General features: G+C 42.1%; 1 protein-coding gene across 3 annotated transcripts in view; it reads right to left on the bottom strand.

Annotated features, from left to right (window-relative positions):
* Positions 1–25,189, bottom strand: part of DOCK10 (dedicator of cytokinesis 10) — a 147,716-nt gene extending 122,527 nt beyond the window's left edge. For all 3 annotated transcript variants that reach the window (XM_064666514.1, XM_064666520.1, XM_064666515.1), the window contains exon 1: positions 25,061–25,189. In XM_064666514.1, the coding sequence (XP_064522584.1) occupies positions 25,061–25,174 (114 nt within the window). In that variant the 5' untranslated portion in view covers positions 25,175–25,189. The remainder of the gene's footprint in view (positions 1–25,060) is intronic.
* Positions 25,190–27,129: the final 1,940 nt, after the last annotated feature.

Below are 27,129 nucleotides of genomic sequence, written 5' to 3'. Positions count from 1 at the left end.
AAAAATACCTACAGAAAATGGATTTCTGCTACACATTAGGAAAACTAAGAATTTCCAATAGGGTTTCCAGAGCAGCTGCTTTTAAGCTAATACATATAACTTTATTACATGTGCACCCAAAACCATATTTACCTTGCATCAAAAGGTTTTGATTTCTAATCAAGGCCATGAGTTTTGTTATAAATTCCAATGGCGGCATAAGCAACCTTATAATGTCTGTTAATGAGATATTGGTAAATAATACTCCTCTTCACAACCCCAGTGCAAGTCAGGAATTGCACTGAAAATTTTTCATAGAAGTACCTTTTCTGGGGTTGACTAGAGTTTAATTGCTCAGCATCTGGCAAAAGACGTCATAATTCTAATTAAACCATTTCCCAGAAAGGGTAAATCCTTTAGATTTGTTCTTTAAAAGCAACAAGCTCATTGTCTTTATTTCTTGCCTTTATTTCTTTAGAGCAAACTGCTTTGAGTGCATACGGAAAATACAGCACTGGCAGGCACTGCACAAACTGACCCACAGCCCTGCCAATGCACCTACCCAGCTCTTCCCCCTTGGATCTCACTAGGCACAGACTTCACACACTTCAGGGATGCATCTGCCTCTCCACCAGCAAACCCTGCAGAGAGGGCCTCGTATCATGCTTGTTTGGTTGACTTTCCTAATGCGATTACAAGAGCACAGTGGCACAGCTGGGTAATTTCTGCACCAAATCAGCAACCCTGCTGCTGCTGCTGCTATTGTTTATGTTTTCATCAGTCCCCTGCCTGCTCCAGAAGTGTGACTGACACCTTGGCCACACAAAGGATGCCCTTGGCAGCTGGGAGACATCCATTCCTACCCTAATTCCAGCGGCAGCAATACCGTCCTGGGTAACATCTGTTGCTGGCTGTTATGGTAACTGCTCTCCCACCTTGGGGGCCACTAACGCATCTCCCGTCTGTACAGCATCCTCTTTTCCTCACCAGTGCTCAGCTGGGAGAGTTGGCAGGGAATTTTATGAAATTTGGTTTCCATAGCACAGCCCAACACTGTCACACGTGCACGCACGTGTACATGGAATAGCACCCTGGGGCTTGAACCAAAGCTGCACTTTGTTCTCCATGAGGAATCCCATTCATTCCAGTGGTCTTTAGATCAAACTATTGTCTGCCAGTGGCTCAAGTGACTTCATTACAATTATTTGTGGATTAAGCTATTATTAGATACAAGGAGGAATGATACAGTCTTGGCATTTTGTCTCTTTTGAGAGAAAAATGACACTTAGTCTGAAAGCAAGTAAACTAACAAACCAAAGCCAGCTAAAAGTAGCCTCCAGCTCTTGATCAAAATTCAAGAACTGAAAAACAGCTAATGCACAGGGGAAAAGAAACCACTGAAGAGCTAAAAAACCCCTTCTGTTTTAAGGAAATCTCACAGAAATATGAGGTATCACTGGAAAAGAAACCAGAAACTTACAACCCACTAAAAATGCCTGGACACACACAGAGTATCAACAGCTTTGTTTTACAAAGGTAGGGATCTCATTAGCATACATTATACTTATACACCAACTATCAACAGTGTTAGTTACTCTTGCAGTGAAGCATCAAGCACTATTTTGTGTTAATTAGCACTTTAATCCAGAAGCAAAATTCAGTGAAATCCCCTGGGAAGCAAAATACTCCTTTGTGCAAGCAACTCCTTAATTCTTCATTACGAAGAGTTTGGCAGCAATGCTGGGCTAAGGAATATCCACACTAGAAGCCTTCCACTGCTCACTCTCACTCCATTCTTAGCCACCATCATTTTAGCTATGCTAAGGAGCCATGTAACACTAGCATGATGGTTTATGGTAACAGGCTGCAAAGCAGACCACTAAAGGTAACTCAGTGAAGAACAAAACAAAACAAAAATACCCACAATAGTTAGACAGGTAAGATGGTTGTTTTAACCCAGAGGAGTTCAGTGACCCAGTCCTTGGCAGCTCCAAGGGCTGTGTCTGCGTAGCAGCAGAGCTGTGCAGGAAAAGAAGTGGGTCACACTTGCCATGTCTTATGAAGTCCGTGATAAGAAAGCAGAGTTCAAAGGCATCTGGATCCTCAAGCTAACAGCTATCCATCATCCAGCCTCAGCTTCCACATGAAAGAGATACCAGCTCTACAGAAGGGCAGTCAGGGCCTGAAGAGGTAAACTTTCTCTAGCAGGACGTCTGCAGCAGAGAGTAACCCTGCTCTCTTCCAAGCACTGGGTTATTTCTCTTCCTCAGTGTTCCATATTTCTGTTCCTGCAGGCTGCAAGGTTCCCTAAAGATGCCACCAAACATTTTCTTACACACCTATTTCATACCCCATTAGCATACTGCATTAAAAGTTGTTTTCCTTTCCACAGCTTTCTTCATTCCATTAGTTTTCCTTTCTCTTTGTGGCATTTGAATTGCTGTGATCTGAATGAACAGGATACAACCTATTGGTATTTTGCTCTTCAGCTGAGGGCTTTAAACAGGAAGGCAAAAAGGCAGCTCTTGGAGGAGTTCCTTTAGTGAGAGAATGACTCTACAAATTAAACACTGATCCTTCCTTCTAACCCCAAAGAGGGGGTTGCATTCTTCTTAAGAAAGGAGGATGGCTGCAGGTTAGAAGAACCTTTAGTAAAGACTCATCTAAGCTGACATGATGACAATATTATTTTTTTATCCTCTGAAAAATAAGCCCCCCTTCTCCAAGATGTGTTTGCATGACAGGTACTGAGAAGTCACACAGAAGCTCTTGTAGTGTGACAATCCTAAAGCAGTAATGACACGGGTGAGCACAGGAGCCATCCACATAAACAGGAACACCCCTGGAACTGTTTACAACAGTGTGTTCAGTCTGGCCCACAAAAGCCTCAAACCATTAGCAGGAACTAAGACAGCACAGCAGTACAAACAGCAAGAACTGCACTGTTACAGGTGATAAGGCTCCTTCCACCATTACAAGTTACCAAAGGATGTCCAAGTGTCCAGCTGAGCAAGGTACTTGCTGGTGTAAAGCGGGTTTATACAAAGCTGCTGGCACTCCATAGCCAACTCACAGGACATTCACCTAAACTCCAAGGGGTCAATAAACTGGCAAAACACTGCCCATTCACTGAAAATCTCTCAGAGGTAGCACAGAAACTTGCCAGGTGAGCTGTTTACCTCACTCAGCTCCACCAGAGAGAGCTTGGGGTGGTTCGAGTCCAGGTGATGTACTGGTACACACAGACATGCACAGCATTCAGATGAGTCAGAACCCCCTGCAAGCCCTGACCACTTTAAAGTATGAATTGTTCTTTTGGGAAGGGTAGAGCAAGTCTTCCAGGTTTTCAAGGCTGTCCTACATGAGTTACTATTCCACATACATCATTCTGGTACAGATGATGCCGTGCTATCCCAACAGTACAAAAGCAATGTGGCCAGTGGCTCTCACTCACAGCTCCACGTGTAGACAGTTATAGTAAAACTTCTCTTAAGGTCTGGCCTATTCAAGTAGCAGACAAATATTTGCAGCAAGATACAACAACAAAATTATAGTCTCTCCCTTGATGCAAATGAGGATCACTCATATTTTGGTGAGCTATAGTGCCATCTCTCAGCACTTTAGCATTTTAACATCACCCACATCATCCCTCCAAAACCAAAAAGGGCTGATACACATTATCTTCTTAGCAAAGGAATTTTCCTTAAAGACACTGAAGGTCTTTGTCTCCAGTATTTGTTTTCTTAAAGGCTTGGAGGCACTTACAAGGAAAGCAGAGGGAAGAAAGTGCACCCACGTTTGAAAGTCTCTCTTAATGCTCTGCTACTTAAAAACAAACAGTGGAATCCTAACCAGCCTCCAAGGAACCAGCACTGAGACCCAGATCAGACAGGTAAAGTACTCCAAGAGGTCTTCATGGCAGTCTGCTTAATGATAGAATGCTCATTAATGGGCCTCCTTTCCTTGTACATTTGATGCCTGAGGAAAAATCACAAGTATGTATTACCTGAGTATAAGCTCAGGTCTTTCCACACACTTTTTCTAATGACTGTAGCCCTAGAGCAGTGTGGTGGATTCCATGTTACAGGGGTATATCTCACTGCCACAGAAGCAGCATTTCCAACACGACCTCCTGCTCTCTGTCTGCTGCTCACGGAGGTCTGGAGAACTACAAGAATCCATTTTCAAGGAGCTGCCTGGTCTTCTCTTCCAAGGGGTAGGCCCCAAATCTTTCACATCCAGCCCAGTGGCCTACAAGAGGCTATGCAGCACTAGGCTAAACCACTGGTATCACATGTTTTGAGAAGAAAAAAAAAAAAAAAGGAAAAAAGCTTTAAAGCATACATGGGGATCCTGCATATATTTCAAAAAAAGCTTATGCACTCACAGGTGCTAGAAGCCATAAGTAGCATCTGTGCCTTCCACTCATAATATACCCTCTGTCACTCATTTCAAAACATTCATGCACTGTATTTCAAAATGTTGCTGCAAAATGGTTACACATCAGAACCACTGAGGTCTCAAACAGCAGAGCAGGTGACTAAGAGTAGCAGCACATAGGCTTTGTATTTCTTCAGTTTCTACCAGCTGCTCCCTAGTGACCTGGGAAAGCAGGCTTTTGCTGCAGTAACTGGTCAGCACAACTCCTGAATGATACAGAGCTTTTTCATCTTGAAATCGTGTTTCCTTCTCACAAAGTTATCCTTGACCAACACAATTCCTGACGTAGTAAGTTACAGTCACCAAAAACTCACAAACGAGAGTATATGTTTGAAACTATACAAGAGGTGCTTGAACCATTCAGTCACTTCATTTCTGTGGATCGTACCTTCCAGCAGCAAGTGCTGCTCACACCAGTGCAAGTCAGAAACATCCCAGCACTGCCACAATCGCTGCAGTGTCACCTGGCTGCAGAGTGCACTGGGCTGCAGAAAGTAGGTGTCTGGCACCCTCTAGGGAGTAGTACATGAAAGACCAATTCACAAGTGCCGTTTCCTGCCTTTACCAGCTGAAAATGGAAACCATCACACACGGACACGGGAGGAAAAAAAAAAAAAAAAAGTCAGATAACCACAGAAATATGACTGCATGTGCCACTGCTGCCTTTGTCTTCTCAATATTTCTTTGCTCTTTCATGTTGATGTCTGATGGAAAATATTACACAGAAGCTGTGTGGAGGACTCTTAATTACTACCACACTTCTATGTGGTCAAAATACAGAGGTTTTCCCCATTAGATCCCACAGCAGTTTACTGATGGCATCAACAAATTGCAACCACTTGACAAATAAGAAAACAGAGGAAAAATTACAAAAAAGACTGATGAAAGGATTTCCAACAGGCTAATGACAGAAGCTAGTCTAGAATCCCACATGTCTGGAGCTTCAACCCCTAAAGGGGTTTCTCAGAATACTCTCTTTACACAAAAAGTGAAATGAATTTATAACTTGCATATAAATAGTTTTCACATTCTTATTTCCAAGTCAGGTGAAGCACCCTGCTGGTTTTCAAGTAACTCCTCACTTTGATAGGTAGTTTTCCACAATTTCAACCTCTGTGAGATCAGTGGGATTATTCTCAGATTAAATGAAATGGGAGAACTGCAGACCATAGATGGTGATGAAAACCTCCTTATTTCAATGCACTTCAGTGGCTTCTGGACCTAGAACACAATATTCCAAAGAGCAGCTAAGAGCATTGTTGTGGTTTCCTTAAACATGTAACAGGAAAAATAAACATTTGACTTCAAACCAGAAAAAATAACTACTTCACTTACAAAGAAAATGTTTGTTTGTTTTAAAGAAGAACTTTTATTATCTCATAAAATTGGTAGTGAATTACTTGGAGTTACCAAAATTCATCCTTTCTCTGCCACACAGTTAAATAAAAACCTAATGCATTAACTCCGTGAAGAATTTTCACCATAAGTTACAACTCTGGCGGAGCTGAAACTTTTGAAACAAAGATTTTACAAATAAGCCATAAAAAAAATAGCCACCACTCCACTGTTTCCCAAAAAGAACTAGTAGCAAATTATTACCTTCTTTCAGAAAGATCCACATTCAACTAGCACACAACCCCTCAAACAGCATTATCAGCAGCTGATCCTGTTTCCAGGCAATTTCCGTTTCACTAACCCAATGGGAGAGAGTTTGAAAACCAAAACTGGCATAGAGAAAAAAAATAATGAGGTTTTAAGAGCAAGATGTGGGTTTGGATGAGGTGTTGTTTGTACAGCAATGTTCTCTATGTTAAATGGCCTGAACAGCTCAGTGGTTTAATAAAATACCAATTCTTCAAAATATAATAAAGAGCCTAAAAAAACACTGAAAAACTCTCCCTCACATTCACAAACTTTGGTCAAGAGCCATAGAAACCTGCATGTCTGACACCTCATCTTCAGGATGTGCAACCTATTCTCTACTTCTGTAAGAGCCACAGCTTGCCATAATCCAAAACTAGTATTTCTGTTCAAATACAGGCTAAAAATACAAAGCAAGTACAAATACAGAGACTCTGTACTTACTTTCAAAAAGACCACTTAAATGTGGAGTAAAGCAGAATTTTAGAACTGTGATATCTTGTTAGAAAATGTATTTCTTATTCAAATTTGCCTCCACTCTAAACCAATGACATCTTTCTACTTAAAACCCAGTTGAGAACAGATAACTAAAACCAGAACTGCTCCTTAACCAGACCACTTTCAGTCCCTAACTCTTTGAAAAGATTTCTCTTTTTCAGGGCACATGAGAGCCTGCAAAGGAAGGTATTTCTTGGCCCACTCCTATCTACTCATATACTCCTCGAGTTTTAAAACAACTCACTTGTGTAGGAAAAAATGGACATGCCTTAAAATTTGAGGTAGGAATTTAAATGAGATAAATCAATTATTTCTTTTAATGTTTTTCATATTGTTTTACAAAGAAAAATTTTAATGGTTTATCGTCAAGAAAGAGTGGAATCAGGCACTAAATGAATGGGTCAGGCTTCACACACACATCCTAACAGCTTACACAAGACAGGTATAAACTCAGGCTGTAGCAGATAAGCTAGAGAAGCAGGACTGTATTGATTGCAAATTGAGAACTGAAGTGTGGCACTCAGTGGGAGCCTGGATGGCACATGTTGAGGAATGGCCATCCAGGCTCTATGCCAAAACATAGAGGAACAAGACCTCACTCTACTGTCTCCTTCACTGGAACCCTGATGTCCTCATACACAGAATTTCAGCAGCATCACAGACCTGTGGTCTCAGTCTCTACCTGGAGTCACAATAACTTTTTCCCCAGCACATAACTGCGTTTTATGCAGAGACAGTTAACTTTGATAGCACAGTCTCCCATTCTTTAGTATATCAGCATTTAAAATAACTGCCTGTGAGCCAAGCACATTTTTTATTTGTCTGCATTAAAAATAAAAACAAACCAAAACCCACGATTTTTTTCCCTGGATATGAAGTCAAGTCAGAGAGGTTATATTGGCTCATCTCTTTTTGATATCCTCCCACTTTTGATATCCTTTATCTCTCTCCCTTCTTCTCTCCCTCAGAAGCCAGACTGACAGGACAAGAGTTGTATCCAACACCTTCTGCCTCCAAGTCAGACTACACATGTGATAGAGATCAGCAGCAATTCCCATCTGGCTCTGCACATGCTGTTCACAGAAGGCTTTCGGATTTTCAAGCCAAGAAAGCCCTTTCCAAACTCCCTCACTAAAATGACGGGCTGTCCCAAGGAGCCAGGAGCTTAGTTGCCTAAAGCATTCCAAACTAATTTAATAAATTTTTAATTCAAGACATCAAATGCCTTGAAGGTAAGAATTCCTGCTCCAAGCTGGGCATTTGGCAGGTGAAAATAAAGGAGGAAGAGCTGAAAGCAGAGACCAATGCCAAAATGATCATCAACTACCAACATGACACCAGCATAAGCTGAGTTCAATGTAGTCCTGGATATAATGCAAGGGTGTAATAGAGACTGTGGGATCTCCATCCTTGGAGAGTCTCAACACTTAAGTGGACAGGGGCTGGAGTAACTGCATCTCTCTGGAATTGCTTTGAACAGGGAGCTGGACTTGACAACCTCCAAAAGCCCCTACCAAACTAAGTTATTCCATGAGCGTGTAAGAACACAGCTTATTCACCCAAACAAACCAGATCCCAAATTCGTGCCCTGCCTGAGAGAGCCCCAAACACAACCGAAGCAGAAGAGCCACTTAAACCAAAGGCTGACACAAAGACCAGAGCAAGGGACAATAAACTGGCTATTTAGGCCATACAATTTCACTTCACAGAAGGCTCCATTTCTAACCTAACACAGAAACGAACAAAAGAGGCTCCCAATCAGGCTTCTTTCAACTCTAAGTCAGCTGTATAATTCCTGCTTATTATTTCAAGGCAATTTCACTTTGAGGCGTATGCAAAGAGTTCAGCCAGAAGCAAGGAACCAAAAGGAACAATCTCCTTCAATTTCCGAGCGTAAGCTTCTACAGCTGCAAGATGGAAAATTAGGCACAAAATGTGGATAAAGTAAGAAAGGAAATGCAAAGTAAAATTTGGGCGTACAGGGGCCAGCAAAAACTGTGCTGTCTCAGGTGCTGCTCTCCCATAACCCCACTCCCCCAAATAGAGAAGCTGCAGATGTATCCTTTTATCTGTCAGAAAAGATCTCACAGGAAGAATACAGATTATTTCCACTAGCAGTATAATAATGTGGCTTCGGATTCTTCTTTTTTCTTATCAGTGCCAAGAATCCAATGGCAGTTTTCTCCAAAATAAAGAGTCTGAAAGTTTTTCAGGCTATAAATATTACAGAAGTGCCTTGGGTTTTTTGTTTGTTTGTTTACACATTGCTAAAAAAACCCACCCAAACCTGACAGGTCCAAGCCAAGCAGCTTTTCCCTGTTTGATCACGTCTCCTAACCATGACACTTCTTGGGCTAAAGTACATGGGGCAAATGATGAAATTCTACACAGAAATCCACCTACACAGAATCCTACTGGCATAAACATCAGCCTTCACATGACAGGTCATTTAAAAGAAATGGGATCTGTGAATAGATAGTGCCAGACACTGTAACAGAAGTTATTCTCTTGATTACAATGTGGGGGTTGATTAGCCCCAAAACCTTTCCTTTCTTAGCACATCTAGAAGCTCAGGGAGGCTCATATTCTTCCTGCTTTTACACTGGCCAGAAAGTGCAGGTTCTAAAATGGAGCAGTGAGATCACCCATACAACAGCATGCAAAGGAGACAAGGTCCCTTGGACCAACAGTGCTCAGTGGGATGTCGTGGCCCTTTCAGAAAGGATACACCTGGAGCAACCCACACAGCTCCTCTGCTACTGCTCACACCCCACCTAGGGAAATGCCTGAAAACCACAGCTTTGCCCTTATCACCATGGAAAGGAAAAAGCACCTCAAAAGGCAAAACAAACAAAAAACAAAAACAACAACAAAAATCAAATGAACACCAACCAAAAAGCATCCTGCACCTTTTAGAAACAAATATTGCTGTGCTTTTTTCACAGCACAATAATGTGCTCACTGTACCAAACCCACTCATGAGCTATTGTAGCAGCTCATGAGTGACGCTGTGGTGTTCTGTCCCCTGGACAGCTTTTCTGTACAACATGTGGTTTTCATTTCATGTCTCTTGTCAGGATTTCACTCCCTTTCTTTTACTTGACCTCCAGAAGAGAATAAAATAATACAAAATCTAGAACCAACGAACCTTAGTTGCTGGTATCAATTAACATTCACATCAACAAGGCTCTTAATTCAATAAAATACAAAATAAGCAAAACCAGCCCAACTGTAAGTTGTTTGGCCTGTATTTGTTAAGTTGTAACACAGTCTCTATAAACATGTTCTCTGGTTGGTATTTCAGGAAAAAATCTTTAGAAGAATAATATTTTGATTAGTAACATGTGTGTTTTGAAAGACTAATACTGAAGTCCAAAGGAGATTAAAATATGAGTAGAAATTATGAAATAAATACACATATGTGCAGAGTTTTCATTCTCACTGATTGAAGTGTCTGGTTGCAAGTAATTTGTTTTTATTAAAGTCTTAATAGTATCTGTTGTTGACTTTTTAAAAAAAATAAGTGCTATTTATAAAAAAAATCCTGTTCTTATAGAACCGTTTTAGAGTATTACTAAAAAGAAAATTATCTAGTATATAACAGAAGTGATGTCATTCTCTATTTTATTATGACCCATCTCAAACAAACTTCCAAGGGATCCAAGTAATTCTAGGTAGTACCCAAACATTGACTTCTTCTCTGTTTAGTCTTTCAGGACTTATCAATCAAGCAGGAAATAAAGAACAAATCAACCAGATAATGCTTTTCAAGAAATCATAGTTATTTACACTCACAATGTGTTTATTTCAGGGAAGCAAGCAGTTCCCTGTGTAGAACATGCAATTAGATTTTTAAATAGATGACCAGCTTCCTGAACCACCCCCTCATTCTTCTGCTGACAGCTGGGCATTCAAAAGGGTTTATTCTTAAGTAACTCCAGCTGAAAAAGTGCAAATGCATATGTAAATTATTTAAATGTTACAGACTACTCACATGAACTTTAACCCTAAAGATTGTTTTATTGTTCTTTTTTAAGGAATTCAACACTCTGGCTGTCTATGCTGCCAAACCTTTCATTAGAACGAGCAATATCCAAGTGAAAACATGATGATACAACTAGATTCCCTTTAAACATACCCTTTTTACACACCAAGGAAAAATATTCTCAACTTTCTCTTAAAATTCAGATAAAAATTTAAATACAGAGATAGCAATTGTTAATTTCTGCTGACATTTACTCCAATATATAATTAGTGCTCTAATTAAAGTCAGAAGTTAATGGCCGTTTATCACTTTCTACATAATGTTACAATTATTTCACAGTAACACAGAGTTGCAGTGAACAGAACTCTCACCTTGCTGTCATTTATGCTTTCGTCAAGCAGCTGAGCAAATTAGGAACAGTTACATCTAAATAAAGCATGTCCACACAGCCAAACAGACACTGTCAGGCATAAGGGCAGACTTGGTTACAATTACTCACTCGCAGTATCAGTGTCTTACTCCTGATGTAGCAATGCTAAATTCAACACGACTGCTCTTCACAAAAGATCAGGCTGGCAAATCACTGAGGAGGCTGCTGGGGCAGAGTGCTGGTGGCACACATAAGGGCCAGGGAATGGAAGCCACAGCATTTCCAGAGAGACACCTAGAGATGTCCTTCACCCGGCACAAACTTAGCAGCAGTCTCACCACTCTGGGAAGCAGCACCCTCTGGCTTTCAAATCTCACATATCAGCATCTGATTTGAAAAAAAAACAAGCCCAAATGCCAACCCCAAAAAGGCTGCTGCACCCTGGTAGGAGGTACTACCCTAACCAAGTAAAGACATCCTGCTCAATCAGGGTTCACACGACTGCCAGCCAAAAGAACAGGCATGGTGAAAGGTTAAGAGAAGCTCACCTCTCTTGGGTTGGAAGGGACCTTGATGCCCTTGGCCTGTGATAGCACTTGCTTGGGGTCTCAAGAGACAAAATTCATCTCAAGAAAGTAATAGAGAAGATGGATCTATCATCCTATGCCAAATATTAATCTATCTGGTGATCTGGGAAGCACATCAAATGGCACTACACTTATTATTTGATGTTGGAGTGCTGAAGAACCTGGGATCTGCCTTTAATACCTGACTTCTGGAAGCTCTGACCTGATTCAGAAAAGCAAACCACACCAGCATGAGCCTATACTTTAAAGGTAAATCTAGTTCCACTTTCAAGTTGACAATGCAGACAAAAACCTGAAGATGTTAGACTGCAATCAAAAGAATTCCAGGGTAATTCTATATATATTTTTTTTAAGGAATAAAGACATTTAAATTTGGCTGCTACCGACATTGCCTGTATCACTGTAACAACAAACATTGAAGCCCCAGATGGGTTAATATTTATGAGAAAGTCAACAGAACAAACAGAACAGGAAACAGTGTTTCCTGCCAAACTGTGTAAAAGCAGTTATACCATTAGCACTTGCACTTTGCTAGGTTATATTCCTGTTATCTTACAGACAAACATGAAAAACCTAAAAAGTCTCCTAAGCTGAACCCATGGAAATAGTAACGAGAATGTATTATTCCCCAGTCATGGTTCAATTTTTGTTTATTTTTGTATCCCTATGACAGAGAAAAATATTTTTTAAATTGTCCTTGTTAGCTAATAGCAGTAGGATTTGTTTGGCATACTGGTTATGGGGCACACCTGAAGCTCTGACACAGGCCAAAGAAATCAGACTATTCTCTTGCCTTATCTTCTTTACCCTAAATAACAGCAATTAAATAAAATCATAGGTTGCCTATTATTTCAACATATTTTTCTTCTAGAAAGGAAAAAAATCTTCATAAACAAGAATTAGAGGAGACTGGGGTGCTAATGAGCTAGGCTTTTGGTACTAAAGGCATCCACGTCAACAGAGTTACCCTTGAGGCACAGCTGCATCAGTACACAAAGTTTTTTTTAATCAAAACCCAGCATTTAACTGGACTTAAAAGAGACACACACTCCATAACACACACCTAACCACCTCACACCCTCCCCCAAAAAACAGCTAAAGAAACAAACAGGAAGATTTCCAAGCAGCTCCAGACATTAGTGATTCAAAGTCTCACCCTTAACAGCCACATTTGACAGACAAGGGAAAAGATTATCATCTTCTCCCTAAGTATTCCCATTTAGTACCATCTACCTAAGTACTGTAGCATCATAGGAAAACATATCTAAGCCTCTAAATAAATAAAGAGGGAAGGAAGAGGGGAAGAGAGAAGGAAAAGAAAGGGTGGCAAGGAAAGAAACAAGTGAGAGGGAAAAAGGAATTTATTTTCATACATAAGGAAATAAAATTTATTTTAATTTCTTTAGCTTTAATTCCTGTATTTCTTGTATTTTAACCTATTAACAACCACATATAAAAGGACTTCTTTTTTCTAAATGTTTCATCTTTTTAACTGTCAACAGTCAGTTGATGTGTGTCCTTTTGTAAAATTGCAGCTGCTTTTTCTGGGCAAAATGGCAAGGTCCTTTTTGCTGCTGTTCCTTGCCAGGAAGCTTCCTCTCATCTCCCCTCCTAAAGCAGAACTGCTCCACACCAGCGACACAACCAAGGCTTACCAGCTGAATTGCAAACTATGCAAGGTGGGTTCAAGCCACGCTGCTGGGGGCAATGTTAGATACAGTTACACACTAAGCAGTAACTCATTGTGCACCATACAGGATTCATACTTCAGCTTTTCAAGCTTCAGTTATAAGTAATTTGCTGACTACCATTCTTGATCAGAGAAAATCTTCCCCACAATAAAGAAACTCACACTTTTCATATCTGAATCCCTGCTGGAGTCTTTAGGATTAGGAATCAGGCTCTTCTGAAATACATAGTAGGAAGTAGTGGTAGAAAACAGGAAACTAGAATTGTCAGGGCACAAAGACCAGGGAGAGAAACCCTTATACCTTGTTCTAGCACATCTCAGTAGCCATCAGCATGGAATTTAAATGACAAGTTACCGCTTCTTAAAACCTCCAACAAATCAAGCATGCCACATTATTCAAAGGAAACCAATGTTAGCCCTGGCAGCTAGCTATTTACCTAAGTCAATTTTAAAATATATATAAATCTATTGATATATTCACACATCAAGACAGTTGTGTTCCACACTACACTGAACTGGGAACCATTAGTACAGAATTCCTTTAAGGAAACAGACATGGGAAAGGTTCTTCTCTCAAGAAGAGTAAATGTTATTTGAATTATATTTTACCTAGTGAATTCAACTAGCCATTATCAATACAAACGCATTTGTTCAATGTAAAACATTGCACTGGAGCTGGGAGAGAGGCCTGCTAACAAACCCAAAGACTTTCAATTGCCAGTACTGGGGCAAGAGGCGCAGCTGGGCAGAACAGCACGGGACAGCTGTTCGGTGAAGAGAAGGAGTAGAGAGATTATCCATTTGAAGAACTTGCAAGGAGCATTCCTGGAAGAAGTGGGTTTAATGTGGCGTGGATGGCAAGCAAAGATAGGGTGCCTGACAGACAACTGACATACTGTTCCCTGCACAGAGGGGCATTAACAGAGGCTCAGAGACAAGTGGGAGAAACACAAAGAGAAACAAGGACTGAAGACTGGAAGGGGTGAGGGCAGAAAAGCAAGGAGTGGGCAGATCCAAGAATAAAAAAATGAGAGTAAAATAATATTTAATTGCAACATACAGGCCATGCCTAGTGAATCTGAAGGGTTTTCACTGCAAGAACAACTTTTAAAAAATGAAAGAATAAAAAGAGATAAACTTCATATCAAGGCAGGTCAGTTTTTGTGTCCACTGTACTACTGCTCATCCTGCTTAGTGCAACACAAGTAACTGGTAACATCCACTGGAAACTCCTCAGCAAAGTTTTCCCCTCACCCTTTCTGGAGAAAGGATACATAGAAGGCCAAAAAATATTTCATTGCCAACATTCACAGCAAGCTGGAACTATTATTGCTACATTTAAAAAAAAAAAAAAAAAAATCATCCCATCTTCTTCCATTTCCAAACCAGACTTAAACCATTTGGATTTGGTGTGTTTCATGATCTTCAATTCTTTTTCAAATTCCACAGAAACACAGTAATGACTGGGTATGTATTTGAAATATAAAAAGACAAAACAGGAGGTTTCTGAGAGATATCTGAAGAAAAGTAATCATCTAACTTGACTGCAAGGGGTTTTTTGTTTATATTAGGGATTTCATAATGTTGCTTTTAAACCACAGGTTAGTATTTGACCAGGAAAGAGGATAAGCTAACTTTCTGTTCATGCATCTCCTGAATTTCTGTTTGGTAGGTTCTCCTAACAAACCTGCAAAACAGCTGTCACTAATTCTGGAGAACCAATAGGATAAATTCATGCAGCACTGAAAAGACCAGTATAATTCAACCCTACTTAATGTTGCATAACTTAGTTTCCACCAGTGCTTGCAATTTTGGTTGTTTAATGGAAGGGTGTCCGCAGAACAGAAGCAGTGTGAAATCACACAGCCCCAAGAGAAAAACAACTGTTACTCATGTTAAAGGCAACTGTTGCCTAACGGAGACGGAGCTTTGAAACAGGCAGATGCTTTTTAGTAACTTGCTTTCAGACCAGCATTGCTACTGTAATTGCTCTTTATCCACTGCTGGAAGTCCACCTGCTACACGTGAATGGAAGGAAAAAAAGTTTGCCTATATACTGACAATACAAACATGATAGCTCAGCACATATTTTAGTATGCATTGCAAATATGTGAATACAAAAGATACAGACCACATGATATTCTAGAATAAATATCAAAGTCTGCTCATTACTGCTTTTAATACTTACTCATCATTCCCTTTCTCTCTGCACACAGAATTAGAGGTATGACCCTGAACATGTTTTACCAAGGTCTCTCCCTGTCAATGCACAGTAGTTCTGTACGATGAACTTTCACGTATTTTGTTCCATACAACTTAAAGTTCAAAGCCATGAAACAGTTGGATCCCAAGGACAGCCAAATTTAGGCCCCTGAACCACTTTTAAGACTTGAGACCACTTTTGAGGCTTTTCTAACTAACAAAAATAGAAGGAAAAAAAGAAGCCAGGAAAGAAAGGCTGTACACTTCTATCTTCAAAGAGAGACTGAGATTGCTACAAATACCACAAGTTATTTATGGCGTGTGAAATGCAACAGAGGCATTCCTAACAAAAGACATCAAGCCTGGCCTGTGCCATGGTACTTGCACAGCAACTGAGAAAGTTCTTCCACGGGACAGACTCCAAAGATGACTTATTATCTAAACCAGCATAGTCCAATCAATAGCACCCAGGCTGACTTCAGACCATCACTTTCACTCAGACTCAACAAGCCCTGAATCCTTTCTCCTGTGCCTACTCATAGCATGGAAAGCAGTGCTGTATTTGCTTCCAAAGGGGAGAGAACAGAGATAAGGAGGACTGGAATCCAGCCCTCCCTCAAACTGCACATGTATTTTGCACAATATCTGGGTATAAGCAGCCTCTTTCTCATCTGTTCTGTTGACGTTTTTGCTTGGACTGTCCCAGGGCTGCCAGAGCTTGCTCAGGGCTAAGAGGGCAAGAAGGCAGGGGGTGGAGAGAAGGTAAGGAGGAAGTTGCAACGAGTGTCTCACAGAAGAAGAAAGGGATGGAAAAATTAGTTTCAGGCTTTGTTACATGCCACTGTGGCCAGAAGGTGCCACATCAGTCTTTGCCCTGGCTCTCCTTGCGTCCCTTCTGCCATGCACTTGTTCTGTCATGCACCTCAGGGGACACATCATCTGCACACCAGAGCACCCCAGTGTGCTCACTTCTCCCGCCCTGCAGCTGCAGCAAGCACACCACACTGAGGAGCCAGGAGCACCCTGGAGCCAGGATGAAGACAATTCCTTCTGCTCAGTCACTCCACAAGGGAGTAGAAGGTCCCAAGTCGCTTCCCCCACCCCACTCCCCAGCAAATACTTGCACAGGTATCAAAATACTCTACGAACACTTGGATCTGTCTAAAAGTCCAACACAAACCAGACATAAGAGAGAACAGAGAGAGGGTCTAGGACAGAAAGGAAACAGCAGGGGAAGAGCTCATGGGCAGGAGGGAGGGGAACCAGGGAAAGAACTGAGGAGGTGCAAGAAAAGCAGGGCTCGTGCCCAGCATCACAAGCCTACAGGGGCAAAGGCCCACACTAATCCCAACTAGGCTGTCCTTCAGAGCTTTCAAGTGATAAGCATTTTACTGGTCCTATACTGCATTAATTCTAGTCACAGAGCAAACACAGAAAACTGACCAGAAGAAAGGCAAGAAGAACTAATACTAGATATTAGAAGAAATACAAAGCAGTTCACAGAAGTGACACAGGAAAACTGCTGGTAACCCTCCACAGCTATTAAAGGACTCCTCTAACTCATGTAAAACACAAAACTATGGTTTAAATTTTAATGGACAATTTTTTTTGGAGTCAGAGGCATTTGAGTGGGGAGGGCAGGATCTGAAATCCAGTAAAGTTTACAAAGCTCTCAAAATTGCCCTAGAGCCCGGCAAAAACTCAGATCACAGGAGAACTTTCTAACACTTTAAAAATGCATTTTCTTCAAACCATATCAACCTCATCCCCAAAAACAAGAGAAAAGCCTGATCTAGAAGAAAGATCACTGAGGAACTTGCACCAAAACACGGTCACATTTAACCCTTAGTTGAGCTTTTAGACAGCTTTTGGAAATAAGATGTTTCTAGGCCTTTTCTGCAGAGCCACTGTGCTTCCTCTGTGGTGACCTTTTAACTTAGCCCTAGGAGAAGCAGAGGCATGTGTTATGAGACACCTGAGAGTCCAGAATCTCATTCTTGCCTGAAAATTCGAAGTACACTCCTCAAAATCAGCTGACATACATCAATCTACTCCAAATTGCCAGAGCAGGTACATCTAGCAGTAAATGTGCATGGGCAAGCAATGCATTTAGATGATAAGAGTTCAAAAACTAAAATCCAAAGATAATAGATTTTATTTCCTCCTTGCTGTTCTCAACATACTAGTAATTCCAGCTTCAGAGAGAACATTTCTGTACTACTACTCCTGCTAAACAGTAATACATGAAAAAGGAGGCTTTTTTTTCCCCCTCTATCATATCCAATTCCACTGCTTTCATTAAATTTCATTATATCTACATCATTTAATTTAGGTCAACATGTCAAAGTAAGCTAGAATCATGTTTGCTTTAAATCAACAAACATTACTCTCCTACCTGAAGAGTCCATTTCATACTCAGTGACAGAATTGCTTTGTACTTCCTCCATACTACATGAAGTCAGAAGCAGGGAACTACACTCGAGTTAAGAAAATCACTACAATGTTGACTAAACTTCTGTACAATGCACATTATACACAACTGCACCATAACAATAGTGGGAAGAAAATCTAGTAGCGAGCTAATTGTTGCTTAATAACGAGTGAATCAGTAATTTAAACATAATACAGTATATCTTTTTCAATTTTTGAGATTTTTTTGTTTGATTCTACAAAGATAAAACCTTGTTTCATGGAGGCAACAGAAGACTCCTGTTGCAAGGAGGTATCCATTTCCATTTCCCTATATTTGCCTGGGATCCTAATGACAGTAGCTACAGTTCACACTGCTGTTTGCACAGTATGAACTGGTGCATGTCACAAATTTATCAGATTTCCTCATCTGATGTATTTTTATACAAGCTTAAAGCACATCTACCTTATGTCATCTCAAAACATTACACTGTGTTCCAAAACATGCAGTATTTGGGTTCCAGCTGAAAAGTAACATTACAGTACCCAGGCAAAGAGGCTGCATATTAACTCCCAGAGTACATGCTAGAGAGGAGAGGCCGGGCAGCACCATCCATCCCCAGTGCTCCAAGGGAACTCTCAACTTGTGTTTGCAAAGCACTGTGTAAAACTGAAGAATAAAGAAGCAACACTGACGTCCTTCCTGCATGCATCATGAAGAAAATACTAGTGAAAGAAATGACGAATAATCTACTCAAAATATACTTAAGCAATGCATTTAGGTTGTGATAATGCACCACTGACATGAAGGAGAAAAAATAGTAGACTACTGCCTTGTGTGCCCAGTGTAAAAAAGAGAGGATGGGAAGGAAGGGGTGGGAAGTGGAAAAAAAAAAAAAAAAAAAGAGAAGTAGAAGTAGAGAAAACCTTCCCAGCTCCGGAAGGCTTCACTGACACACATCACCATTTAGCACTAATGCAGCTCAATACCCTCCTATTACACTGGTATTTGGAGCCTGTTTGTGTACTGCCCAGAAAGGAACAACGTGAGCTGAAGTCATTTAAACTACACAAGCACACAAAGGGCAGGCAGCCTTCAGTTTTCTTATATTTTACAAGAGAGGGAAAAATTTGCCCATGTCAGTAATGAGAACAGTAGGGCAGACTACAAAGCCAGGCAAATTATTCATCCATATGGGGCAGGATAGCCTGTGATGTGGATAAACTTAGAGGGAATCTTTCTATGGCTTTTACCATAGATTTATTGCATGATCTTGGGCAGTTAGCTCCTGGTGTTTTCTTTTTCTTATCAACATAAACAGGGATAAAGTTGGCATTTGCTACAATAAGAATACACTGTATAAAACACACAGCAAGTATAATGTAGATTCAGAAAACTACTGTTGAGTTCAGTGAAATGCAGGCAATCCTAAGCTGGAAACATTATGCACACAGCAAGCAAGTCTTCATTATTTGTGTAATAATCACATCTGTGTCACTACTTCATAGGCTTTTGACCTTGTACTAGAAAAGTTACAAACATGTTTTGACTTCTGGAAGTGACATATGCACTGCAGAACTGCCTTTTATAAACCACAATATTAAACCTTCTCTCTGCATATCCATCCTCTTCCAAAGCCAATACAAGGCTTAATTTTCCAGATTCTCTTCTCTACTCCTGTTCCTTCTCCCTCCCAAGTTCCCTCATTTAACCTTGTAAGCAAAAACAAAAAAGTTAATGCAACTTCTATAAACTGAGAGCATCTTGAGTTACTCAAGCTGACTCACTTCCCACAAATTTAAAACAAAGTGTTAGTCAAGTGACAGATGCAAGACAACAGTAAAAACTCTGCATTTAAATCCAAGTGCCTGGGTCTCCCTACCTACCAAATGACTGCCCTCGGCTGCATATTAAGGGCTTATTTACAGAAGTTATTCACCAACCTGAGGTATCTTTCTTGCAGCTCTTTTTGTTTCTTTCCTTCGTTTTATTGTCTTCTTCAGTCTCTCTTTCCCCACAAAGTCTTTTCTCTTCTCCCCCATTTTCTGCAATGCCTTTAACTTCTTTCTAAACCATTTTCCTCCCTTCTCTGTCTCCACCCTCTCTGAGACTCTCTTATCTCCTTTTCCTCATTTCTGCATCAATTTAATCCGCAGCACCAGTCTCAGATGAAGTTCCCAGAATTGCTCAGGAGCAGACTTTGCCCCTTTTGTCTGCCTGCAGAGGAGGGAGCCTAGCAGCTGGAGAATGTGCAAGTGATGCATTCTTGCCTGTGCCCTTTGCTTGGTTTGCCCTTACATCTGGGTTCCAGCAGCCAGCTGAAAGCAATCAGATCCTTGCCAGGGCCAGACAAAGTGTCCTTGGGATACTCCAGCTGAAAAACAGCTACAAAATTACTCATTGGACACTTCAAAATAATTAAAAAAAAAAAATTGTAGAGAAGGGAGACTACTTGCAAATAACATGGGTCTTGTCCTTGACCAGGTAAGGAATATTGCACAGGATATTAATGAAAGATAGATTTTTGAGTGTAGATTCATGAACAGAGTTCACAGGTAAATTTCAAATATAAACAAGTTGTTTAGTACTTCTACTTTGCACTACATTCCCAGAAGGTTGCTAACATTCTAAATATGCCTGGCAAGTTGTCTGCCCTGAACAAACCAAACCAGCGCAGCACACCCATGTACAAGCATACAGAGTCTATTCTGTATAGAGTGGTGTACTCACTGTCTGTATAAATGCCTTACTTGGGTTAACCCTGGACAGTAGACATCAGAACATCCTCAGAAGAAAGGGAGCCTTTCGCAGCCCCAGTGTCTGTCTTTGAAATAGCTCGGTTAACATCGTAGCTTCACAACAGATGAGGTTTTCAGAGTAATTTCTTTCACAACATGAAAGTCCAATTCAAGCATGATCATGCAACAAGGCCATGCAACATGGTCCTACAGAGTACGCAGAGTCAAAGCTCTGTTAAGGCAGTGGTTGCTCTTTGTGAGACTGGAAACAATACACGACTCTTCTTGAGAGACTACAGTACACCCCTGAAGTCACAAACCACTTTATTACCTATACAAAACTAGAAATATACAACTACAAATAGAGACTTTATTATTTGTAAAGAACATGCTACATAAAATACACATTGGAAACTAAGTGAATCTATTCTTTCAGGGAGGAAGTATAGCGGCCCCAGCCAACGTAAAAAGGAGAGAAACCCATTTTGCGTGGAAGAGAGAGCCATATAATCCAGCCTTCCACTCGAGAGAGACTGCCAGAACTCAGCGATTGGACACCACTACTCTGTGCTTGGCTGCAGTGCGATGGAAAGAAACCTTTGCCAAAAAAAAGACACGTGGAGCAACAGCCCAATTCCAGACTACTATTAACTTGTTTAACTATGGAAGAGAGACGAAGAGCAAGACCCTCCGCAGCTTTTCTATAAAAAGAGTGTCGCAATACTTTATGTAAAGGATGAGGACTGCAGCCAGCAGTACTTAGCCAAATTAATTGAGACCTGGAAATAATAGCATAACATGAAGTTTAGTGTTAGCTAAGCAGCTAGCAAGCTGATTTCTAGGAGCACTGACTGGTCCATTCCCATTTTAAAAACTTCTAGTAAAACATTGCTGCAGTTATAGACATATTAATTTCCCTTTTTTGTGCACAGCTATTCAGCTCTCCTGGGCAGTGGCAGTGAGTGTTCATAAAGCAACTTTCAAACAAGCGTTTTCTATTAGGAGAGACAAAGAATTTCACAACCAAGTTTCAAAATACAATAAATTATTCACCTTCTAGATGATACTGATCTGTTTCACTGGCTAGTTCGGTGAATTGCCATTCCTACTTGAAAGCTTAGCAAGGCACTTATGGAAACCACCTGAAGTACTGCCACACACCACTAACACCACTCCTTCCACCTGTTGAAGAGTTGGGTAATTAATGTAGAATGTGTCACTTATGGCAAAGCACTGCAGTTATGACCCCCTACCAGCACTATACACACATATATTCCACCCTCAGCCTCTGTTTCACTCTCTATCTTTCAGGGCACTGCAGATACAACACCCAATGGCAAACATCCTTACTTTTGCCAACGCATTTTTCCTGATTATCACACCTTTTTCTTTCAACAAACATATTTGTGTGCTGAATACTAGCAACTGTTTTTCACCTATTAAATGGATAAATATCAGCAAAAGTAAATGTAAAGTATGCAAAACAAGAAGCAAACTATATGAAGAGAGAAAAGAGCTAAAAGACACAACACTACACTTTTCTCTAAGATAGTTTAGACATTTGATCCCTGGGCTCTTACCAAACTTCTAAGACATGAACAATCCTAGCATGAGTGCTGTTCAAATTCTACTAACAGAGGTCCAGCTGCAATTCAATACAGAGCATATGCAAAAGCAGTACCAGAAAGCTTAATTCTTTACATGTTACACCTTTACACTTCCCCTACTTTGTAGGGGCCAATTCTTTGCATAGTCTTGACAGCAGCTGTGCCAAATTTCAGGACACTCCAACACAAGCCAGATTTAATTGAACTGGAATATAAGGTGCTGATACATCCAGGGCAAGATGCATTCAGAACCAATACACCTCCCTGAATACACCCAATTTTTCTCTTCTGCAAGAATATCTGGTATGTTTGGTACAAAAAGTCAGCTCAAGTTCAGCCAGAAATTTCAGGTCCTGTGGGACTTTTTTCAATAGCAACAGAACAATTTACAAAAATGGCTGCACCAACCCAGTGTCCCATATGCAAGGCACAGAGGCCAGATGTTATGGATCCAAAGGCAACAATCACTGCCCAGTACAGAGCATCACAGCTCTACATGGCAGCCCCAAAACTGCAAACCTAGTTAGCCAAGATATAATGGTTAATTCTGCTCATTCGTAACTGATGCAGCATGAAAAGATTTAACCCTGAAGGCAGCTGCTTTGTAAGCCATCATGAATCCTCAGCATAAAGTATTTTATAAAACTTTGCCTTTCACAGACAACATTAATGGCAGCCCAAAAAAGTATGGTAAAAAGATGGTAACGTCATTAAGTTCCCCAGAGCCATACATATTCAACACAGCGAGCAACCCAGACTTCAGAACCATCGTGCCTGCTGGTGAATAAAACACAACATCTGGAAGTCCCTAAGTGCTCCCACTGAGCGGTATAACTGAAACCAGAATTTTGCCTGGTATCTTCAAATTTTAACTTCAACATCTTTAAAAGACCATCTTTGCAGATCTGACTGCATTTGCCTCAGATATTGAATCAAAAGCCCTGATGAAATCCAGCACCAGTATGTTTCATCACTCAACAGGAAGCCAAACTCTCAGAAGTGGCAGATGACTTTTGTCACCCAACAACTGAAGTCTCGATGTTTTAAAGACAGATTGAATAAAATACAATGCAAATACAGGAATAGTAATTAAATACTATATTCTTAAGTTAGCAGTATAAGATTTGTTAGCAACACATTAAAACCCCCACTCTTCTCAAGGGAACCAGATCATCAAATTCAGATTTGCTTCATCAATTTCATTCTGTTATTCTTCTGCATTCTTGCAGCAGAGACATAGCAGAGTAAAATATACCTCTAACAGAACTTCATTTATAACGTTTTAAGATGCAATGAGACAATACAATAGTTTAGCCAGTACATGGACCCTCTTAGGGGACAACTACTCAGCACAGTGTTTGGTAAGAGCCCAAACCAACCATGATGGTTCCTAGAAAGTTTCCACCAAAACTTCATCAGCACAGTATATCCTGTTTGACCATGGGCCAAATTCTGACCTCTGTGCCCAGAGGGCAGGACCACATAAATCTGTTGGCAGTGCAGTTGAACAGACTTCAGGATTTGACAAGATATCACATACAAGATTTGTGGGAAGTCAGGAGAAACAAGTAAGCTCTTTTAAGCTTTCACATGCCACAAGTTTGAGAATGCTTTATGAAGACCTTCAAAGCTGACTGCAAAAGCGCTTCAAATCCAGTGAGGTAAAGAAAACAACTCACATTTGGTGTACAGATAGGTAGGAACCATGAACTGGCTGCTGTCTCCAAGCACAGCAGTCATTTTAGCTCTTCATTTGTACTGGGTGAGACACCTCAGATGGAAAATGCCCACTAACTTTGTGGGAATACAGTTGAAACTTACTTCCTGTACTTTTACAAAGAGAATGCATTGCATTTAGGCACTGGGGTAAACTTGGGTGAATGAATGATGACCTTTCACTTACAACTTTCTCTCTTTCAGCCTTTTAGTCTATTTCATGAACTGTGTTGCCTGAAAAACTAGAAAAGGAAAATATTTATCTGAATTAAAATGATTCACAGAAATAATATGCTTAATCATCTAAGAAGGAGTCATATATCTCTCCTTTCACATAGCTTTAAGTCCAAAGGGAACTTAATATAAAAATGGCTAATAAATGACTCATAAATGCCTAGCGATTTGAAAAGGCTAGTCAATATTTCTCTGTGAACCCTAACAATTCAACGTTTATCCCTATCAGCTAAGGACTTACATACAAGTGTGCAAAGGGAAGAGAAAATACTGTGGTAACAGTTTACAGCCCTTTTGTGCTATTCCACTGATGGAGAGAGACGGACTGAACGCAAAGCATTTTAGAAACGAACGCTGCTAGGAAGAGCGGAGTCAGTGTTTCTGTGCCATTTCAGGCTTCCTCCGTGGGGTTTCCAGTGGAAATCACCAGGAGCGCACACGCATCTCAGTAGCGATGGTTACACACGGGCTGTGCAGCACCGACAACTCACGTGACTGGCACACACCGGGGCAGCCGGAGCCTCTGTCCCGGCCCCCGAGCACCGGCGCTTGTGCTGGCACCGGCAGTGCGCTCTCCGGGATTCACTGCGTCTGCCCCTGCGAAGCGCAGGCAAAGGAGAAGAAAACGGGCGAAGCCGAAGGGAGTATGCCAGGCAGCTGGCATTCACCCCCGAGGGGAGCGAGGGCAGCCAGCCGCCGTCCGCAGCATCGGCGCGGACCGGAGCACCGCAGCACCAGTCGAGCGGCTCCGCTGCCGCGGCGCTGCCCGCGGGCTGCTCCGGGCGGGCCGGGTGGACCCAGCGCTGCGCCCCCCGCCCCGGGGCTGCCACCGTGCCGCGCCCCTATCGGCTCCCGAGCGCGCTTCGCACCTGGGCCGGTGCCCGCCGGGCGGTCCCACCGCCCGCAATCCCGCCGTGCGGTCCCGCCGCCCGCAATCCCGCCGGGCGCTCCCCCCGCACTCACCCGCAGCTGCAGCCGCCCGCTGGCGGCGGCGGCGGCCGCGCTGTGCCGCAGCTCCGCCGCCTGCCCCGGCCGCAGGAGGCTCCGCGTGAAGCGCCGCGTCCGCTCTCCGGCCATGGGCGCCGGCAGCCCCGCGCTCCGGCCGCCGCTCCCCGCCCGGGCCGCGGCGCCGTCAGGAAGCGGAACTGGGGGTTTCCCTCCCGCTCCCCCCGCGCGGGGGAGGTGTGCGGGGCGGGGGCCTCCCGCTGCCGCCGCCGGGATCGCGGACCCTCCCCGGGGGAGCGTCGCGCCCCCGCCGCGCTCGCTGGCCATGTGCGCGGCGGGCCCCGGGACGGCGCCGCGGGGATGGTCCCGTGCCCGCCCCGGCTGCTCCGGGGCGGCTCCGCACCCAGAGGGAGATGGGGGCCCCCGGGGGCAGCTGCGGGGCCGGGGCGGGAGCCCGAGAAGGGCCAGCGCAGGTACCCCTCTCTCCGTGCATGTGGTCACCACCAAAGGATGCTCGTTTGGTTCGACAGGGCAAGAGCTACTCTTGGTGTTAACCACTCGCCAAGGTGGGAACCCCTCCTCATCATGTGAAACGGGACCCTGGTTTCATGAGAAATCAACTCTCTGGTCACACCCATTGTTCTTGGAGCTGGTAGGAAGCATCCTCCAGGCAGCAAGGGTTGCTGTAGACCCTGCACGGAGTGAGGCTGGATGTCTCCCAGTCCTGCCAGCTGGCGTGACATGCCTATTTCTCCAGTAGGGAAAACTCAGCCAATTCACAATTAAGTTTAGCCATTTAAGCCCACCGAAGTTACACAATAGTCACAGTTCTGCCCCCCAGCAGAGTGATCACACCTTCTGTTAGTAGGAATACAGCTTTATGCATTAACACCAAGCTGCAATGTGGAAAACACAGGATTGCTGTGAGAGCTGTGTCTTAATGTCTTTGCACAAGAACACTTACATTCTCCTCTGTGGTGCAGAATTTTCCTTATTCGGTTAACACTGGCAGACATGGAAAAGGAGACAGCCATGAGAGATCACACATCTGACTGCATGGCAATCCCTATAAAAAGAAATTGAAATCAAACCTGAAGAACTTCAGCTGTGATGCTTGAAAGGCAATGATGCTGCACACCTGTGAGAACAACATCTCTCTGATGAAACTGAAAATTGGTGCTAAGACATAACACCCAAGAGGGTCAGTTAACATTTAGTTAGACTGTTGTACTGGGGAATTAAATGTTGCAAGAACTTCTGGCTTATGTCCTGCCCCAGGAGCACACTGCGTGTTTGGAGGTAGCTGGCTGTAAGACACAGCAGGTAGCAGTGTGATATGAATTCACTGCAGCTTCTGCATGGTTCCTAGTACTGTCCTCCAAGTTAACTGAAGATGATAATGCAGCAATGATAACATGACATCATAGTGCAGAGTTTAAGTATTCCTCTGCAAAGTAAATATTTCCCTATAAAGTGAATTATCTGAAATGTTAAGTGCCCCAGAATTGGCTTAAAACTATTAAAGACATTATTCTAGACGTTTCTGTTGTTCAACAGGTGTTATAATAACTTGGAGATAACATTTGCTTGTAGCTAAAGCTCAGTAAGAAAGTATTACTGGATTGGAAAAGTCTTCTTGCTCTTGAGAAATTTGACGCAAAAAGCCACTGCAAGATGGAAAAGAAGACTCCATTCACTTTGCAAACAATCCATGTAAGGCTTATTTTAGGAAAATGCAGTCCGATGTTACAAAGAAAGAAAAAAGAAGAGTAAGTAGCCTCAGTTACCAGGGAAGCATTCTGCCTCAACACAAGGATGTAATTTATGACAAATTTGACTGCCAATTTGTTGCAGACAGCAAAGAAAATGCACATTGCATTGGTGAGAAAGAATAAAGAAAATTAATGGTTTCTTCCATTTGACATGTGCATGTATGTTCTGGAAAACGATTTTAAGAAAATCATCACCATAATCCAGGTCAGGAACCTCCGGCCATCCCTGGCTTTGGGCACAGTGCTGTTACTCATGCTCAGATGTGGTCAGGTCTGTGGTCAGGCAATAACAGCCTGTGCTCTACAATGCTTCTC

Source organism: Pseudopipra pipra, chromosome 10, assembly GCF_036250125.1.
Source record: "Pseudopipra pipra isolate bDixPip1 chromosome 10, bDixPip1.hap1, whole genome shotgun sequence".
Classification (NCBI taxonomy): Eukaryota; Metazoa; Chordata; class Aves; order Passeriformes; family Pipridae; genus Pseudopipra; species Pseudopipra pipra.
The sequence above is the reverse complement of the archived record's forward strand: the minus strand, read 5'-3'. Positions and strand labels throughout refer to the sequence as shown.